This window comes from Cyprinodon tularosa, unplaced genomic scaffold (assembly GCF_016077235.1).
Source record: "Cyprinodon tularosa strain WSP-4 unplaced genomic scaffold, ASM1607723v1 ctg857, whole genome shotgun sequence".
NCBI lineage: Eukaryota > Metazoa > Chordata > Actinopteri > Cyprinodontiformes > Cyprinodontidae > Cyprinodon > Cyprinodon tularosa.
The window spans coordinates 116,644-133,559 of NW_024039626.1; the positions used below are offsets into that span (position 1 = coordinate 116,644).

At 37.6% G+C, this 16,916-nt stretch overlaps 1 protein-coding gene across 2 annotated transcripts in view; it reads right to left on the bottom strand.

Annotated features, from left to right (window-relative positions):
* Positions 1 to 522: 522 nt before the first annotated feature.
* The window catches only part of LOC119775207 (BRCA1 associated protein), a 41,071-nt gene continuing 24,677 nt past the window's right edge, over positions 523 to 16,916 (bottom strand). For both annotated transcript variants that reach the window (XM_038273100.1, XM_038273098.1), the window contains exons 9-13: positions 13,344 to 13,453; positions 13,183 to 13,272; positions 12,997 to 13,100; positions 10,908 to 11,047; positions 523 to 2,390 (exon numbers count right to left, since the gene is read on the bottom strand). In XM_038273100.1, the coding sequence (XP_038129028.1) occupies positions 2,173 to 2,390; positions 10,908 to 11,047; positions 12,997 to 13,100; positions 13,183 to 13,272; positions 13,344 to 13,453 (662 nt within the window). In that variant the 3' untranslated portion in view covers positions 523 to 2,172. The remainder of the gene's footprint in view (positions 2,391 to 10,907; positions 11,048 to 12,996; positions 13,101 to 13,182; positions 13,273 to 13,343; positions 13,454 to 16,916) is intronic.

Below are 16,916 nucleotides of genomic sequence, written 5' to 3' on the forward strand. Positions count from 1 at the left end.
GCTGCAATTTAGGTTTTTGACAGCTGAAATCTGAGTCCACCCCCCCCCCCTGTTTAAAGTTGTTTTTTCTTTCTTCACATCTCTTTCAAACCACCTGTCTTCTTTGTCCAAAATGTGAACATTCTGGTCCTAAGAAGAAAGTCTTCTGTCCATAGCTGTACAAAGATTGACCTCTTGTCCCGAAGAGGTCAATCTTCTGTGTTGAGCCGTGCGTCTGTGGAGAGGTTGTTTGGTTTCTCCAATACGAAGATCAGAGCTTTCCTCACTGCATCGATCTGCATAAACCGCTCCGCTCATCTTAGGTTTGGGCGTCTTGTCCTTAGGATGCACTAGTCTCCGTTTAGTTGCAATTGAGCAACTAAACCAAATCAGTAAACATATTTTGAACATGAGTCAGCTTTCTCAAAATACATTTTATTTCATCATGTTTTCTCCTATTTAAAACAGGTGTTAGAATACACCAACATATGGCAAAATATGAATAAAGGCGAAAGCAGCTTTAGGTTTTTCAGTTTTTTTTTTCAGCCAACAGGTCAATTTTTTTTTTTTTGCCAATTAATCAAAATGTCTAAAACTCTTCAGCAGTTCATGCAAACTCTTTAATAAAAAAACCTTTAAAGTAGATATGGGAAAAATCCTGTTATCTTGACATAAATGAAAATAAATGGCATCAGCTGATATGCTGATGACTTCACTATTATATTCTGTAATACCTTCCAGGGTTTCCGATTCCAATTGAATGCAGCATCATTCAGAAAACAGATTTTCCAGCAATGCAAACTTGTAAACATGGTGAAAGAAAGCAGATTCCAGTAAATTCTGAAGTTTTAATGTGTTTTGCGGTTACTTTTGGGATGATTTGACACAATCATTGTAAAACATGAATGTCCAGCCATCGGTTTGTCACAATTGGGGTTCTGCAGCAGGACGTTAATCCAAAACACAACAGTAAGTCCAGCTGTAAATACAGCAAAGATAAAAGGGAAACAACAGAAGGAGGGGTTTTGTGTGGCCTAGTCAAAATCTGGACATTTATCCTATTGAGATTACATTAAATGACTTGAAATGTGCTTTAGAAAAAGTCACTGACTAAAAAGATTTCTGCAAAACAGCAGCAGACTGAGCTTTGGTTCAGGTGAGGGTAAGTTTGCTTCCTTTTTTTTAAGATGGAACAAAACAAAAACTTCAAAGAGCAAAAATATTTGTATTTAAGATTCAAATACAAATCATAACCAAAATAATGCTTCATAGATAATAATTCAAAATAACTTATGTTTTCTTTGTACAGTTGATACAGAAACAGGAGATGATGCCGTTTTCTCCTGTTTGGTGTTTCGTCTACTTCCTGATACGTTTCCCACTGCAGGGTCATATTCAAACAGGGACCGTGGGGATTTTTATAAATGACAAACTAAAAGTGCTAACAATGATGTCGCCGGGCAGAATGAAAAAAACAAAAAACAAACATGTCTTTTATATTTACAAAAAAATGTAGAGTTTGATGTAGAAATTAAAAACAACACAGAGGTGAATTGCTCTGAGTCAAGGGAGTTAAAATAACCCTGAGCCAAACATGTAGCGGATGTCTGGTCAGCTGATAAATTAATATTCTAAATATACCAATATGAAACTGCATGGTATAAAAAAAAAAATATCTCCAAAACACCTGATTCTAGGAAACGCTGCACTAAAATTATTCTGCTGTGAGAAAACTGTTTTTCTGTCTAAATTTCACAACCTTCCTGAAGAGAGTCGACAGAAAAAGTTACTAAAACTTAAGGAGCAATAAATAAATATAGTCTAAAAAAAAGAAAGGCAAAATTCATCAACTTTTGTTGAATCTCTAGAGAAGTTGTGCATTTTTTTAGACTTCAGAGGACTTTATCTGACCGGCTTTGATACAAAAAAAATGTACAATGAATTATACTGAACTTCTGAACTTGTATAGTGAAGATACTTTGTAACCAAGGTAGCCTTACTATGTGGAATCATCAAATAAAATCACAGATGTTTGGTTTCCCTCTGAAGGCTACTTAAAGGTAAAATATTTAGCTGAAAGTGTTTCTGCTGCTCCGTCATCCTCAGGAGTCAAAAGCCCCAAAGCCATAAAATACAGTCACAATGACTCGCAGTCATGGTTTGGAAAATTTCCCTGCAGGTTTGGGCCCCTGCCTACTTCCTCTTCCGGCCGCGGCCTCTCCTGGCCCGACCCGAGGAGGGCCCCGCTCCATCAGAGTCCGCCTGGCCGGCCGGGATGTTGATCTGCCCGTCCTGGATTTCGCTGCGAGCTTCGGAGGACAGCTGTTCGATCTTCTGCTGCGTCTCCAGATAAAACATCACGTCTCTGAGCTGCTCCTGCAGCTCGGTTATTACCACGTCCTTTCGGTCCGCTGCAGCAGATAAAAGAAAAGATTAAAAACTGTAGAAAACTATGTTCAAAAAACTAAAACAAGTATATATTTTTTTCCAGTTTCTTCCAGATAAGTGGGAGAAACTGGAAGAAAGTCCTGGTAATAGATCATATTTTGGAGAACTGGAAAGTCAACTCACTATAACCACCAGGCTACATAAGGAGAAACCTTTATGAGAATGTATGTAATGAACATTTAATACTTTTAATAATTTATGAAGTGCATGTAATACAATACATGGGCACAAAACTTGCAAAGTACATGACTCTAAATTCTGAATCTATTACAAAAATGGCAAACAAAAAATAATTAGATGATAAAACCCTTCACCTTCTGTTGACACCACTGTAGCCCGTACTATGAAAATGCTGTGTCATCGGTAGGTACACTTTTATTTATAAGGTCCTTCTTTGATTACTGCGCTCTTACATTTATATCTCACTTACACAGAAAAGCATGGCTTCTTCTGCCCTGAGATCCAATGAATCAGCTGTTGCTCACTGTCCCTTTGCCCTCACAGATATAGGGAAGAAACCTTTAGCTATGCAGCTCCTTGTGCGTGGAATTTTTTACAGAAAAAAATGGAAGTTGACTGAGTTTTTATCATGAAATGCTTTTAAGTTTAAAGTGAAATAATTTGTAATTGAATCTGTAATTGTTTTACTTGATATGTTTTTTATGTGTTTGTCATTTAATTTAATGTATCTCTGTTTAATATGTAACTTTGCTGCCTCTTGGCCAGGACTCCCTTGAAAAATAGGTTTTTTATCCCAATGGGATTTTTTCCTGGTTAAATAAAAATAAAAATTGTTTCTCTCAGCAGTCCTGACTTGGAAACAATTAGGTTATATTACAGGACTAGAGAAAATAAAATATTAATATATCTTTAAAAATATTAATATATTGTCCTTAAGTAGGTTATTACTGGATTTGGGTCTGCTGAAGGCAAAATATTCACCAAAAGAAACAAAACTTTCCAGTAAATTTGAAGAGAGAAAAGAGCCTGGAGTAAACTGTTTCCTAAGACCAGAAAAAAGGAAAAATGCTAAAAAAAAAAAAAAAAAAAAAAAACGCCATCTGAAAGAACTTTCCGACCCTGATTTAAACTTTAAAAAACTGAATTTGTTTGGTATCAGATTGGCTGGTGAACATAACGGGCCCTGAACAGTTCCTAGCCAATCAGAAAGGATAACTGAACAAAACCGAGCACAGAGGCAACTTCACCTTAAAACATCGACACTGAAGAGTGTTAAGAGACAGAAGAACCAAAATGGGATTTTATAACCAAGATGCTTAAATTCTAGAAAGAAAGAGAAAAACAAGAGTACAAAGCTATTTAGAAGGAAAAGGACAAAGAATCTTCTTTCTCAGTAACTCCAACATGTTCTATAAATGAACAGGCTGATATTTTTAGGTATTTAATTCTGTAAAGTATGTTGATTTACAGAAATAAATACGGTACTAGAAAGGATTGTATTAGTGAGGTAATAAATCAGCACCTTTATACATTCTTATATAGATTGGTTTGGACAACGATATATTTTCTGATATCGCAATAAATTGCCGTAAGGATTTGCTTTCCATTAATTACCCAAAAAAGTTTAGATGACGTTACAGCCTTTAAACTTTTTGACTAAAACATTTTTCTCAACAGATATGTGGCTTCATGAGAAGTATGTTCAACACCTGCCAACAGTTCTCAATGGGAAAGCATATACCAATCCTTTGGGATAGGACTATTTCTAGGGCTTCATGACTGTGGAATTGATCTTTTTCTTTTTCTTTTTTCTAAACTGAGATTTGTTTTGTTTTTTCATCAAATTAGAAAAAAACTAAGATCTCACATCTAGGGTTGCCAACTGTCCCTTGAAAAACGCAATTGTTCCGTATTTAGAAATAGAAGTACCTGCAGTACTTAGCGGAAAAGGAACGCACTTTGTCCCGTATTACTGTGAGAGTAAAAAAAATAGTCATTGAAACGCTAATGGAAAATGAAGAACAAGGGCACGTTAGATACAGAACTTACGGTAAACTTGTTCTGCCCTGTCCTGCGTTGTGACCAATGAGCTGACAACATATATGTAAAGATCCAGAATCCCCTCATCCTATTGGTCGAGGCAAGTGTTGCTCACGGAGAAGATAGCGGGAGACAACAGAGCAGTATGGGGGATGTCACTACTGATCCATCCCGGAAGCACCATGCACATCCACCCGGCGCATACATCCGGGTCGTCCTCGATTTTATTTTGTTAAAAATACCTATATGACGTTTTCCCTCCCCAAAAATAGTAAACGTACTAAAATATAATGTGTTAAAGGTTAATGTATTTCCTGAGAAAAAAAAATGCCTTAAAATCCTTTCTGTTTTATCACTCTGTGCCCGATCTGCACCGGAAATGGGATCCTATGCTACTTCAGAGAGCTAACTTTTTCGGCTTTGGATTAAAACATAAATCAAGTCTAGAGTTTTATATTTTCGTTTCGTGTTAAACTTATGTTCTATAGTGCGTAATCTAAAGAAAGAAACAACTAAAATGCAGATAAACATGGTTTAATCATATTTTGCGGACTGCTCTGAGCATCATGATGATGTCAGAGAAGCAGTTTAAGAAGAAAATGTAAAAAGCATAAAAATTGTCTCACAAAATTCATAAAACACTTTTAAAGATGTGTATTAGCATTCTTTAGTGAGTTAAGGATAGAAATAAGTAATTTTAGTACCATAATTACAGTATTTATGGTCACCCAGATCCGTTTGCACATGCGCAGGACGGATCGTGCTTCCAGGACGGATCAGGTAGTGACAGGGGACGAGCCGAGTCATTTAAACGCTGCAAGAGCTCAGAGGAAATACAAGTGGAAAAAGTAGGTTATCACCACATAATGTGTCATTGAGCTAATTACTTTTTTTTTTCTGTTTTACAAATGTAGCCTACAGTACGGAAGAGGATTAGGGCCAGTGGAAAAAAAAAAAGTTAACTGATTTTTTAATTGTATTTCAGTTTAACATAGGAAAAAAGTCAGAATTCTGAATTTTTTCTCAGAATTCTGACTTTTTTTATAGTCAGAATTCAGTCAGAATTCTGAGAAAAAATTCAGAATTCTGACTTTTTTTCCCATGTTAAACTGAAATACAATTAAAAAATCAGTTAACTTTTTTTTTTTTTAGTGGCCCTAATCCTCTTCCGTACTACAGTCATTGCATTCAAGGCACAAATATGTTTAGAAGTTTGCACAAGTTTGCAGTTGCACCAAACATTTGCACCTTTTATTTATTGTTTTATATTCATTTTTACAGTTTGAAGTTAAGCAGGACAGGCTTATGTTTAATATGCTTATTTTATTCAGCAAAGTTTGTTATTTTGTATTAAAGTGAATGCAGGACATTTTGTTTTCCATGTGTTCATGTCACTCACAAATATGCAGATTTGAGTCAAATAGTTAAAAAATAATTTCACACAAAGGGAGGCTAAAATAAAATCACCACGCCAGGAGGGGCAAAGGCAATCGGGTCAGCAGGAACGCACATGAGGTGTCCCCTTTTTTGTTTTTTTCCAGGGAGTTGGCAACCCTACACGCATCGTTACTATGGTAACTAAATAATCAGACTGAGGAGCACTAGCTCAGTGTTATAAACAGCAGAACAGGGCAGGATCAGAGAAAACCCTCAGAGAACTGATCTACAAACCAGCCTAAACATCCAAACGCCACAATCAGAGAAGCTGATGTACATTCATCACAGAGCTGCAGTTTTCCTTCCCTATGGTCAAAAACAACCGGAAAATGATGCTAAGTTTCTCTACAGGGCCTCCCCCCGACCCCCACCCCGCTGACGGTAAGTGATTCGTCTAAAGTGGGAAAGTCTACCCATACGTGTGATGTTGCTCAGCGGGGAGATTTTAGCTGCTTCCTGGTTTGATAAGCAGCCCCTAAGATCAGGAAGTAACGGCCAACGCTGGCAGATCTAGGAAGGAAATGTTTATACAGCCAAATGTAAAATCAACCCTCCGTGGTTAATATTACCAGTCAGCGTTAAAATGTTGAACAAAGAAATGTCACGGAAGATCCACAGGAACTCAACTTAAAGTCACCTCTTAATCTGATATTTTTAAATTAAATAAACCATAAAAAAAAAAAAACTGAAATGACATGAGCCAAAGTAGGGGAGGTCAGGGTCAGTTGCAACATGTAACCTTTCTGCAATCAGAAAGACGCCAACGTGACGCTTATACTGCTCATGCAATAACTGGATTACTCCCCAAAGGAGGAAGAAGAAAAACAAAAAACAGTTTTTCTTTTTTTGTGATTTTGGCTCAAACCTTTGTGGTTTAAATGAGTGATTAGAAACCATAACCTACTTTCATTCGATTAGCCTGTACCAATATCAACTCATTTATCTCACATACAGGGCTTTATCATGGCTGATGAGAGGTAAGACAGAAAGAGCATCTCCAACAGTCCACAAAATAAAATAAAAAAAGAAAGGACAGCATTTTATTTAAGGAGTTTCCTGACAACTTTTTCTTTATATCTAAAATGGTATCGATATTGCAGCTTCCAGTAATTAATAGATATGAGGGGTGCACTGATAGCAGGTTTCCAGCACATCACAGATTGCAGTTCTTTTATATTTTTACTCATTCTGATTTTTATTCATAACTACCACTGTCAGCTGTTAAAGGATCCAAAACACCTTCAATATTTTAATCTCGATTTACTAAAAAACACCAAAAAATAGCCATGAAACAATAAAAACCTCTGAATTTACTGATCCTAGAAAAGCAAAGTTTAGATAATTAACAGCGGGGGATTTTCAGACGGTAACAGAAAGTATCAGTTTCACCTCAACATCCGATATTTTGCCGACATTAAGGAAATCGAGTGCAAAGTGTGAGAAACGACAGAGTTGTGCTTTTTTTTAACCCTAAATAGATCAGCTTAGGTTAAATATGGGTCATTTTCTGCTTATTTAAAAAAACAAAAACAAAAAAAAAACACTTGGTTCTCATGAGTTTATATATAATGTATCAATCCAAGTTTTACAGAATAACTTCATAAAGGACGTCTAATGAGCTTTTCTTCCTCTTAAAGTCGTAGGGAAGCAGCTGTTCCAACTGTTGCATTTCCGAATTCTCCCGACTGGTGCACGACTTTACACGAGTGAATAAAGTGAATGTGATTGGTCGTTTATCAAGAGGGGGGGATTGTTGTGGCGGAAGGTTTGCAAGCATGTTTGGTTGTGGCCGGTTTGTTGGAAGCATCTTGCTAACCAGTTAGCAACTTAGTGCTAGTAGGTTCCCAATGGGAAATTCCATTGGGACCAAGTGGGACTAAATTGGTGACTTAGAAACGACACTGTCAAGGAACGCTATGGACAGAGGAAACATGCAAGAGGGGGAGTTTTTGTGTCAGAGCTTGCGGCAGAAGCTTGGTTTGGTGTAGAAGGCTTCCAGCCGTACATGTTTGAGCCCTTGCCTCGCAGCGCTGCCAGTTCTGTTACGCCTGCTGAAGACACAGACGTCCATCCCTGTGAACACTAGGACGGAAATTATTCTTATTTCTTATTCCAACCGTTGCGTATATTAGCTGCGACATATGAATCAAGATGATATGACTGAAAACATTTGATTGACAGATGACCGCTGATATATGATTGGCTGAATTTAAGTGTTCAGGCTGACGAATAACTAACTGGCCTGCAGAAGCTAACAGAAAAAACCCCACCGATTTTAAGACAGGATTTTTTTTCTCCAATAGAAATGTTCTAACTTTTGGGACAATATAGTCTGATAAAGAGTACATTTATATGCATGTTTAGCCCAGAATAATTTGACATTTAAATATGACTTCCCTACGACTTTAAAGGCAGAATTTAAAGGTTCTTAAAGAGAGAAAAATAAAAACGATCAGTGTTTCGTTTGAGCCAAAAGATAGTTGATGGGAGTTTTGTGTAGTAAATGTATATCTTGCTTTCTTTAGTGTGGTTTTCATACTCTTAAAAGCTAATGGCAGATTTATTCCCTTAACTGAAAGTCTGCTGCCACTCCTGAGTAAAAAATACAGGGTCCTCATTCTTTACATGCTGGTGTAAAAACAAAAACAATAGAAAAACCTTTGAAGCTTTTTGATAAAACCTCAGGAGTTTCAGAAAGAAGCAAACGATATGGAGAGAATACCAAAATAAAGATAAGAATGCAGAAATGTATGAGATGTTTGGCAGAATGACCTCTGACCACAGAAACAGGATCTGAACAAAGAAAGGTCAGAGGGAAAACGGCCTGAAGCTGAAAAACTTTGACATGAATGATGACGGCGCTAATAAGGAACAAAGTTATCACAGAGGATTAGTGCAAAAACACATTTATCTAAAAGCTCCTCGTTACTCAAGGAGAAATGATTCAGAGCTTTTGTTTCTACTTATTCCTCTATGGAGTGAATTTTGTTCAGTTATTTTAGGAAAAAAAAATCATATTTTTTAAATGAAGTAAAAAAAAAAAAGGGTTAAAACTTAAACTTAATTTTTATCAAAAAAAGAAAAAAAGATTTAGATTATTTTTGCTGTTTTGTCAGATTTTGTTCAATTTTCCTCTAAATTTTCGATTGTCAGACAGTTTTACAAATTGCATTCTTTTTAAATAGCCTTTTATAGATTGACATTCTCTTCATTTCTCAGGGAGGGCGTTTCCGTCTGGACTGAGGAGCAAAAACATTCCTATTGTTCAAGAGGAGAGCTCAATACATTTTTTTAACCCAATTTTCTTAATAAAAATGACAGAGTCATCCCCTTTGGGAGGTCATCTAAATTTAAAGGGAAATAAAATTCAAATGTTTCTGGGAAAATGCTTTTTACACAATGTTTTAAACAGATACTGAAAATATGACAAACTGTTTGCAGCTATTGGTGTTACCCAGTCAGCTGTTTATCAGTTTATCTGCAATAATTACACATCTAAGAACACAAACTGATGTCACATGATCACTCCGTCTGTGGAGGAGGGCGTTCAAAAAGCAGGAGTTTCCCAGTGATTCGGCAAAGGTAAAGGGCATTACACAAAAATGTCAGTGGGGAATAAATATTATGGTGCTCTAGTTAAAATTGATTGAAACGCCTTGAGTTAAAAAGAAAATCTTTGAGTTTTTAAATACAGCTTGTAAATACTGTAGCCAATAATGTTATGATTTGACTAAATAACATAACTTATTTTGGTTTGCGGCCTTGGTTTCCTAATTTTTTGTTTTCAGGGAAGAATCTTCTTTTCAGTGCATCCATTAGTGATTGTCCATGAGAGTTTGATAATCAATTTATTAATTCATCGCCCAGTTAAAAGAATGTGCTTAGTGAAAGTAGTTTTGTATCGATGCATCGATCCAACAGCCGACGAACCTTTGCATCGATACGTCCGCAAGAGTATCGATTCATGTTTCCCCTCCGGTCTATTTTTATCCATTTGCTCCTGGACGTAATTCTCCCTCCCGTGCTGCGGTGGCGCTAAACCTATTTTGCCCTCCTACCTCGCTTCCTGGTTATACTCCTGCAGCAGTGAATGAAGTTTTAATAGGGATAGCTGGAGTGCAACTTTTCTACTTCTGTTATTTGCTGTTGTTTCTCAAAAAAAAAAAAAAATGCATAATGACACAACAGCTTTCATTAATGTATTTCAAATTTGAAACATTGTCTAGCCTGTAAGGTGTAAAAAAAATTATTAACCAATTAAATGAATCGAATTGTATCGTGGCGTATTCTTGAGTATAAAAAATAATGGAAGCGTTGGGTCAGGAAATCGATACTGAATCTAATCGCCATGATGGATGTGATTTACACCCCAAAGTGAAACCCCGTTAAAAAGAAAGCAAATCATTAAAAAAAATTAAAATAAAACCTGTAAAAAGTTTTCTTTAAAAAAAATACATTTGAAAAGAATAAATCTGAGAAAAAAAAACATCAGAAAAGCAAAGTTATTCTCAAAACCTTTTTTTTTGTCTTTCAAACATTTTTCAAAGTTTCATTCAAGGGACAAATTGTGTCCTTTAATAATAATGGTACAAAATTCCCTCCGTACTCCTCCTCTATTGTCCACCTACTATTCTTAGCAGTGGTTTGGTGTTTTGCTGTTATTTGCGTCTCATTTGCAAACCTCACCGTGTAAAGAGGAAGTTCTCAGTGACAGCAGAACTCCATCAATGAGCGACTATTTCCATATTCACTCGGTCTGCCATTAAATCATTCCACACATTCCTCTTCTAAACCAGCTCTTGTTTAGTTCTTAGTTTAGCTCAGCTCATCACCACAGGTAAATATAGACAGGTATCCTGCTAAAAGAGCAGCTTATCAAGAACAAACAAGCTGGTTTAAATATATATGTCACTGCATAAGTTCTCCATATTTTAATTATTAAGTTATAAGCCTATAAAGAATCTGTTTGTCTCTCTGCAGGTTATCAGATGTGAATCAGGACCACAGAAGTCGTCCTGTTGACGCCTGGGTCAGGAACTTACCGCTCTCCTTTCCTTTGTGCTCCTCCTCAGCCAGCTGAGCTTGCAGCTGCGCCTGATTGGCTCTCAGACAGCGGTTCATCTCCTGCTCCTCCTTCAGCTCCTGGCTCAGCTTCACCACGCGGCTGTTGAGCTGAGTGCACCTGAAACGGCCCAGTTAAGGATAACTGTGAGTTTAGAAGCTAATCCAGCAGGTCGAACATGAGGAGACGCTTTCCTTTAACTCCATACCAACAGCCAGAGGAACAGTAGATCATACTACCGGTACCTTAATAAGGCGACAAAATAACACAGGCCTGACTACACAACCCTGTTTACATAAAGTACAGAGAAATAATGATCAGGTAAAATAAAAACAACTCTTATGCAGTTTCTAAATAAAGGCTGTTTGTTTGTTGACTCCACATATTTATATCTTTAGTGCACCATTAAAATGTTTATGAGGGGATATTTATTTACAGTAACTTAGCATTAAAATCATGTAGCAGGACATACCAGGTGATTCTGAGTAATTATGAATCAAGCATGTTTATTTTTAACATAACTATCCTCCATTCAGAAGCTCCACAGCAGCTGGTAAAAAGCCATGCTGACGTCAGAGGCGGAAGGAAACATCTAGTCTGGAAATGGGTTTGTTTGGTTGAACTAGGGGTGGGCCATATGACGATTTAAGTTATGATCTACACCTCTGACGATCTGTCATTATTAAGAGACCGTTTTATCAGGATCCACAGAACTGCGGTGCTGCTGTATTTGTACCAAAAACAACCTTCACATCTAGAATATAATCCGAGGGATTAAAAACGTGCAGTTCTTTGCCACCACAAGCGACCTCTGGTCCAGCCGCATTGAGCTTAACCATACATGTCATCAGCAACTGGGATCTATGTAATGCAACACTGCAGACTGCCTATTTTCCTGATCATATCCTCATAGATTGCAGATTACATCTTGACTTGCACTATATTTGCAGTTCCATAATAGTTTCTGTTTCTAAAGACTAGAAATTATACAAATCTATTTTTTTATGTAATATTTTTTTTAAACTCAAGTTAGTTTCTATTTGCTTTCTTTTATCTTTATTAGACCAGTCAAGATTTTAAAGTAATAAAACTGCACTAAGATACAGTTAGAATTTAGTACTGTAGTTACTTGAAAAATGTAACTAATTTGTAATTGTTTTACTCAGGAGTTATTGCATTTTTATACTCCTTGGTGTGTTTATAATATAGAAATAAAAAGAAATAAGTTTGTTAGCACTGCTTTGATTCTCTAATTTTAATAAACTTGTTCATTTATTTAATCTTCTTTGCATATAATTGAAGTTATGTTGGTCGTATCTAAAAAATCGTGGTAAAATCGAGATCACAATAATATAATCAAAAAATCGTGATATTTTATTTTTGCCATATCACCCAGCCCTAGGTTGAACCATCGGCCAGTTTAAGCTCAGCAGAGGGGAGTGATGCTGAGGGACATGGAGGCATCACAGCTTCCAGGTCAGAACCATCCAGAGCAGATACCAGCCTACAGAGTCAGACTCTGAGGATGGCGGCTAATAGACCAAAGCAGCCCTGGTAGAAAACACAAGACTTACTACGCCTCTGGTACACATAGTACAGCCAGTTATTAGTCAATAAGTATAAATTAGTATATAACACTTTAAATGAAAAGGATTTTCAAATAATCCAAGTTTACGAATCAAATTTCCCACTAAGCCTGAACTAATCGCTGTGTCTTCCCCTCACTTTTCAGTTCAGGTTGAGCAGTGTTCAGAGCAACACTTCTCTTTGCATTATCTCTTCAATAAAACCTGTTAAACGTTTTTCTCCTGATCTCTCTGAATTGGTTTCTCTGCATGTGGGTCCGAGGTTTAGATAAAATCATGACATTCATGAAATTATTACATTGAGCATCGATATTAATGTTTGTCTGCACAAAATACTAGAAAATGTCCATATCATGTCATCAACACTGTAAGTGCTGCATTTTAGCTTCCCATTATTCTAACTTTGAGGTCCTGCAGTGAGCAAACAGAGCCAACCCCAAAGAAGCCCCAGCACCCAGAAACATGAGCCCACATGGCACCTACTTCTTCTCTAAGCTCTGCTTCTCTTTGCTTATTTCTCCTAACCGCTGCTCCAGGTTATCACAGCGCTCCAGGGTCTCCTTGAACTTCGCCTTCATGTTGTTGATCTGAGGGTAGAAAGATGGAAAAGAACAGCTCAGACCCAGAACCCAGAACCTGAACGGGAACAGATGCAGAGAGCGTGGCTACCTCCTCGGCCGTCTCTTTCTCCAGATGAACAATCTTGTTCTCCCAGTAGATCCTCTGAGACTCCAGCTGACTGGTCAGCAGGTAGGAGTACTGCAGACAGAGAGAGCGGTGGGATCTTTCTGAACCCATCAGGGGAACTAGAGCTCATTTTAACGGCTTACCTCTAACTGGAGGGCATCTATTTTCTCATCTTGGCAGGTCTCCCCTTCACACTCGAACTGGACCATCTTCCCATCAGTCTTGCTGGCCACCAGGCGGTGCACATAGTTATCTACATGACAACAGTTATACAGATGTCAACAAAGAAGGACAGATCCACACTTTCATCCTGAAATATTCTGTTTTTACAGGTCATCACACCTGCAGATTTATTATTATTTTTTTTGTGTATTTCTTGGGGGTAATTCTTAATCAGGGTTTATACAGGAAGGAGGAATTATAATTTAATGCTTTTTAATGCTCTTTTAGTGCTCTTAGAAAGAAAAAATAATGCCACTAATAAGTACCCATTACTCTCTCTCTATATATATATATATATAAATAAACATGGCCAAATCCTTTGTAATCTTTACCATCAACAGGCTGCAGCCATATCCCGAATTTCTCGTTTTCCAGCCGCTGATGTTAAAATTAGCATTTTTTCCCATTCTCTAGTGTTGGAATAATTATGTATAAGATACTTAATGTTTGTTCTTATGATGTATAATATGCGACATATTACTGTTCCAGAGAGGTGTTGCACAAGCTGTATAGGTCAACTATCAGGAAGTATTGCTCAAGCTTAAAACCAGGAGGTTTTTGGACCATTTGACCGCAAGACATTTAAATGCAAATTGACTTGTTTACTGAGGCTGCAGATTGAATTGTATTCCTTGTTTCCTATTCTTTTAGTGCAACCTCAGCTTGTGTAACTAGGGACCCCCCCTCTGACTTTAATAAATAGCGAGGAGAAAGCTGAAGACTGGCAGAGTGGGTTAGAGATTTGTAAACTCCGCAGTCTCTTCCTACTCTTCTCGCAAATAAAACTAAATTAATTGTCTCTGTGCCTTCTTTCTTTCCCTGTATGTATGTATGATGTTTTAGGTGCTTAGACCTGACATCTAGCTTTTTCTGTGCCTTGAGCTTCTGTTCCGAACATATGGCTTTAGGATCAACCAGGAGCAGTTCCACGCAAACACGTGGAACCAGTTAAATCTGATATATTTAACAATTTTTATTTTCATAAAGCATTTTAAATGCCATGATAATCCCATTTAATGAATCTTAATGCCAATTAAGGCCTTAATTTAAAAAATAATAATTTAATGACTTTTAATGACCCGCAGAAACCCTGTTAATGATCCCACAAAAAAAGGGAATGAAGGATATTTCAAATAAACTTCAGGAAACTAAATCAGTGTTTAGATCTGATCAAGGCGCCTCCACGGCTTCCTGAATCTCTTTTACAGGAATCCCAGTCTTTTGTCGATGAGATGTCGTATTATAAACCAATCTAACTTACTAACATCTATATCAACTCACAGAAGCTTAATAATAATTTCACCTGTTCACTTTCTGACTTGGTAAGGCTGCAGCTAGCGGACCCTAAAGATGATGAGGATCAAGATTTTGTTCTCGTCTTAATAAAAAAAAAAAAAAAATGTTCATCATTTAATTGATACAGAGGAATTGTCAGTAGGCTGTAGGAGAAGGCATCTCTATCCCATCATCATCCAAACGAAGCAGGATGGTAGGAGAGGTGAAAACCATCTCCAAAAACTCAATGTTAGTAAAAATATGGGGTCATCAAATCTCCACAGTGACCAATAGAAGCGATCGACAGCAGAACTAAGGTAAAAATCAAAGCCTTCTCTTCCCTAGCATCAAAAAAGGACCCGTGTCTATTTTGCCAAAATCTACAGAAACGTAAAAAAGAACCCTGAGCTTTACAGCGGCAAACTCCCAAGATGTGTTTGGCATCAACTAAAGAATATTCAATAACACCTCTGAATCCCTGTTAAGTACATTGGAAGACCTGTGATGCTGCAGGCATGTTTTTACCTTGCAACTCTCAAAAATACACCTAGCCAGAAGGCAACAGATGCATTAGTCTCAAAAAAAGAAATGTTTGAAGTAATGACCTGCAATGACGTCAATAATGAGCAGCAGAAGCAGAACAAACATGGCTGCTTCTGTAGTTTCCACTATTCATTCTGTTTTAGCTAAAATAACATTTCTTTCATTAAAAACAAGCACACTGACACAATATGTTCTTTCGATGATGAGAAAGATGTTCGCGCCTTCCTTCCATCCGAATTTGATTACATTAACATTACATTTAGTCGCTCTCATGGAGGACTAAGTGGCTGAAGATGAAAAGCTGGCAGTAATGATGCAAAAGTAGGTGACAGTGATGAAAAAGGTGCTCAGCAGCGATAAGCAGCTGGTATTTGTCAGTCATGGCTGCTCAACTCTAAACGGATAGACGTGTTCAGTGAGATGTACCAGGAAATCATTGGTGGAACTGAATGAAGTGTAAACAACATACAAATGATAAGTAAATATAAAACAGAGCATATGTCACAGCTGCTACTGCTGCTGTGATTGGCTAAGAGCTCGACATGTAAGGAAGGTGCCACTTGGTGTTTTAACCAATCAGCTAAAAGAACTGTACTAAATGTTCCTCTCTTTAGTAAACACTTTCCACTGGAGCCTTTCAAAATAGACACGGTGCAGAATTTAAATGTAAATACATGTATTGATCTGGTTTATGAAACATTAAGTGCTGATTATCCTCCCGCAGCAGTGTGCCGCAGTGAACTGGTCGCAGGATATTTTTGATTTATGCCGAACTTTAAAGCGTGCTCTGTGCTATGTTATTCCACGCCACAACGCAAGAGGGACAATCAGGAACTAGCTGTGGGTCTAAATACGGCCGAGGCGGTGAAAAAGTGGGGGCAACTTTGTGCGACAACGGAAGGACAGGGAAAAAGAGCGGGGATCCAGGTGGAAAAAGGGTCCCAGCATTCTGGTGCACCTCGCTCTTTTAGCTGGTCTATCTTCAGGAGTCTTTTTCCACAATAGCGGTCATACAAACATAACAAGCCGGTAAGGTAGCAAACAGGAAATGCGCAGAGTAGAGTGGATGAAGATTTGACCAATCAGAGGCCTTCTATCTGTGGTCACCTACAATTTCAGAGAAGTGCAGCAGAGTGTCTGTGGAGAGGGCGGGGGCACATCTGCGTTAACTGCGACACATGCGCAGACGACCTGGTCTGTATATAAACCGGCCTTTAGGCCTGTTTCCCATCTAACAGGTCAAGAAATCTTGTAAGAGCTTCATGAAAATCCAATAAAACAATACGATGGACTCATTTACTAAACTGGATTGTTATTGTATCTTTAAAGTCGTAGGGAAGCGGCTGTTCCAACTGTTGCATTTCCGAATTCTCCTGAGTGGTGCCCGACTTCACACGAGTGAATAAAGTGAATGTGATTGGTCGATTATCAAGGGGGCGGGATTGTTGTGGTGGAAGGTTTCGCAAGCAAGTTTGATTGTGGGCGATTTGTTGGAAGCATCTTGCTAACCAGTTAGCAACTTAGTGCTAGTAGGTTCCCAATGGGAAATTCCATTGGGACCAAGTAGCACTAAATTGGTGACTTGATATGATTGGCCCAATTTTATACTGATGTATAACTAACTGGTCTGTATAAGATAACAAAAAATAACAAAAAAACACAGGATTTTTTTTTTT